The sequence below is a fragment of the Gavialis gangeticus genome, unplaced genomic scaffold, assembly GCF_001723915.1.
Source record: "Gavialis gangeticus isolate Ggan-Ray unplaced genomic scaffold, GavGan_comp1, whole genome shotgun sequence".
Lineage (NCBI taxonomy): Eukaryota > Metazoa > Chordata > Crocodylia > Gavialidae > Gavialis > Gavialis gangeticus.
Window position 1 is genome coordinate 95,465,467 of NW_017729022.1, and position 3,928 is coordinate 95,469,394.

A 3,928-nucleotide genomic window follows, 5' to 3' on the forward strand; every position below is an offset into this window, starting at 1 on the left:
GGAGCTCAGCATTCTTCTGACATTACTCCCCCATTCCCTCCCTCCCACCCCCCCTAACAGCCAAGCTTATTCTTTCATTCAGTCACTTCATGTCATCTGATTGCATTTCAAAATGCAAAACTTTTTACAAGATGGATAGCATTAGGAGCTCTGTAGACTTGTTAAGTCAAACCCTGATAAATGACCCGTACCCTATGTGTACCTCATAGACAGCAAGCCATAGTATTCATTGACCTTAAGACTCCATCAAATCATGTTGGTAGAATGTGGTTCTCAATGTAACTGCCTCTGATTTCAACGGCTGCATTTCCTACATAAAGAAAAACCTATGCCAGTGGCCTATAGGCAGTCAATTCTGTTTTGCTAAGAATTTTGAATACCCTTTCATAAAAATGTGAAGAAAAATAAAACCCATCATGGATGAGGTAGAAGTATTTGATGTTTAGGCTAATGGTGACTTTTTAAAATGGCTTCTGAAAAGTTAAAGGCAGGTTCTTGAGCAAAAAATCCACTGATTTGCATTATAGATACGAGATCCATAAGAGTGAAATCAAAGTAACCTTATTTCTGCTTTTCTTCTGAATTCTGGCATGCTGTTTTGGAAAGGAGTAGCAGGCTAACTCTGTTAAATTAAGGAGTTTGGTTCAGTTAAACATCTAAAAAGTTTGAGTGCTTATTTGAAACATCTCCAAACAATCTGGGCATTTTTTACATGTACTGTGGAATGGGGCACTGGGTGCTTTAATTAGCAAGCCACACTAATTAAAAGCGCCTGCATATCACATGTATCAGTATTGCCATGTGTCCCTGCACTGAAAAAATGGTGGCAGGGTGCTTTCAACTAAAGCTCATAGAACATGTTTTATTTCAAAGCACCCCGCTGCCTTTTTTTCAGCATGGAGATGTGCAGTGATGTGGATACATGTGACGCACAAGGCTGCTTTAGTGCATCAATTTCCATGCTCCAGCAGACTCGATTAATCAAGTCTGCTCCATATGTGTGTATAGGAGCTGTTTGCATCTGGGGTGACTGCAAACATCAGAAAAGCCTCTTGTTTCTGCTAGGCTGGCTTTGTTGCCCCTGGTTGGCCTGTTAATGCCATAGAAACTGAAATTCATGTAGTTACACCCAAAAGTACGGAAGGGAGCTCCAATGGAAACTAATACGGAGAGATAAAAAGTGAACCCAGTATTTCCTGAAGGGTGCACTTGTTCACTCAATGGGTGGTTTGGGGATAGCTTTCAGAAAAGCCTTGAGTAAATCACATGAGTTCAAATCCTTGGTTGAACCTGAAATACTGTAAATCAGAGGAATAATCTCTCTATTCACATTGTTTCTTTCCTGCTTCCTTCTGCAATACAATACAGTGACATTATTAAGCTATATATAATAAATCTACAGTCCTTTCTTGCCATGAGATAGGATGTTGCTCTTTGAGCTTTGTTGGTATCTAGCAGTCAGGAAGAATGGTACATATATGAACAACAGGGCAGTAATTTTTCTTTCAGGGAAAAACTCAAAGCATTTCTCCAACCTGAGTCACTTATTAGAGTTGACATTATGGCATTTTCTCACTTTGCAAAAGCTTATCTGTTTTCATTTTGAGAATCCACTAGTATTTTCCTATGAGGCTTATTATTGTACAAATTATTATTAAGTTAGTGTTAACATAAACATAACATAAATATAACAACTTTGTATTGGTAGAATTAAGCAATTCAAAAGAGGTAGGGTGTTTTGAAGAGGGCATTGGAATTAATTGCCCTGGCAATGTACATTGGCAGTGTCTTTAGACACTACAGCAGCTTGACAGATTAATTGGCAGCAGACACTATCTTGTTGCAATCCAGGGATCCTACTATGTTATAGATAGTTCTAAGTATATGAATGACAGGGTGTTAGAATGGATGGGCAAAACAGTCTGGATAAGAACATACACCAATGCCTGGAGCTCAAACAGGATCAAAACCGAGCCTTTCCTGAGGCCTTGAAAGGGTTTTCTACTTGTTTACTTCCATTAGTTGTTTCCAAAAACACTAAAAAATTAGGAGAAGTTTTGAACATCTATGCCTCTTAATTTCAATCTCAGAGCTGAAATAGAACTGTAGATCTATTGCAAGTGATCCTGTACTGTATCAATTGCCAGCCCAGTTTTGTAGGTCCAGGATTGTACAGAGTTCAAATATGCTTCTGATGTGCAATCCAATTTTAAGGGTGCTTCACTGAAACTTTATAACATTATGAAGTTTTCTTATTGCTAGCTAATAGATGAGTTTTTTAAATAAAACAGTAGGCTTTCCAGTCTTATCCCTCCCAGAAATATAATATAATATAATATCATATAATATACATGTATGTATATTTGTGTGTGTACCTGGCCCAATAAACTATTCTGAATTGTTATCCACCTTCTATACCACATCTTATCTATCAATTTGGCAGTTACATTGAGGTCTTAATGATTTCCTGATTCAAATCCGGTGATGTTCCCTGTACAGGACAAAACAACACTGGAGAGCCTGACTCAACAACTGGCAGTAAAACAGAATGAAGACGGGAAGTTTAGCCACGCAATGATGGATTTCAACATGAGCGGAGATTCTGACGGTCAGTAGGAACTGCTTATCCCTATTCCAGTTATGCATGTACATCAACAGTCTGTGCAGAAGAATGCAAACTCCCTTGGAGGTGGAGGCACAGAGTGGCTACTAAACAAATCGGGAGAAATTATTCATCTTGTGCTGTTTTAGGTCTGTGTACAAATTTTTATTTCTCTCTGTTGTACACTTCATTTGTCAAGGCTGGACCAAGAACACATTCTTCCCATAAAAATGAGAAAAATAAGGCAAATAGAGGTGGGATAACTGAGATCATACAGAGAGTCCATGAATTATCAAGCTGATCATCCGTGGATGATGCACACTCTCGGTCTGTGGGAGCTTGTTTGGATTTGATGAAGCAAGCTTAATGTTCTTTTCTTTTTCTGCCATTGCTTATGTTACCGTGGAGGTGTAAGCACAAGAAAAGGCAGCTGTGTAAAATGTTCATTTGTTAGTTAGAGACTTGCTTAAAAAATGCCTCATGTTACCATATATTAGCCCTATTCTCATCACCAAGGAGCCAGGAAATTGGTAATACAATACGGTCACCATCTGTAACTTACAAGAACACAAATCGCCACTGATAAAAATGTATTTTTAGGTTGTTATGCAGTAAAAGAAGTTGGAAAAAAAAGTTTTTACACAGTTCATGTGGAAAAAAGAACTGGGTTTTTTGCCTGTTCAGATGTATACAGCATAAAGCATACCACAGGATTCAGTACCAGGACAATTACTAAAAAGTAGACAGATGATAGAAAGAATGAGATACAGCTGACCAACTAAAGCAGAGGGGGAAATATTTTGAATGTGTTTTGAACAAATGCTTCACGGAGTCTGCAACACCTCAGAAAGGAACCCAAAACAGAGGAAGTTGTGCAATCAAAATGCAAGTTGGGGATTACTTTCTCCTCTCTTTTTAGGAAGTGCAGGTGTCTCAGAATCTAGAATTTATCGGGAATCCAGAGGGCGTGGCAGCAATGAGCCCCATATCAAGCGTCCAATGAATGCCTTCATGGTGTGGGCTAAAGATGAGCGAAGAAAGATCCTTCAAGCCTTCCCCGACATGCACAACTCCAATATCAGCAAGATACTTGGTAAGAAAACTGATTTTTCTGTACTAGAACTCATTGGCACTGATTGAGTGTTTTGAAGAGAATTTACTGCTTGATACTATCCAGAGTCTAGCCATTATATGGACAGCAGCAGGAATACAATTTTCCCCAGTGCTGCTCAACAGTATGCATCAACTGTAACTTGGAGAGCCCCTTCAGTCTTTATAATCTCTAACTCTGTGTGTGTGTGTGTGTGTGTGTGTGTGTGTGTGTGT

At 38.9% G+C, this 3,928-nt stretch overlaps 1 protein-coding gene across 12 annotated transcripts in view; it reads left to right on the plus strand.

The window, feature by feature from the left end:
* SOX5 (SRY-box 5) overlaps positions 1-3,928 on the plus strand; it is a 671,039-nt gene that overhangs the window by 654,798 nt on the left and 12,313 nt on the right. For all 12 annotated transcript variants that reach the window (XM_019515645.1, XM_019515646.1, XM_019515641.1 and 9 more), the window contains 2 exons: positions 2,500-2,608; positions 3,522-3,695. In XM_019515645.1, coding sequence (XP_019371190.1) covers positions 2,500-2,608; positions 3,522-3,695 — 283 coding nt within the window. The remainder of the gene's footprint in view (positions 1-2,499; positions 2,609-3,521; positions 3,696-3,928) is intronic.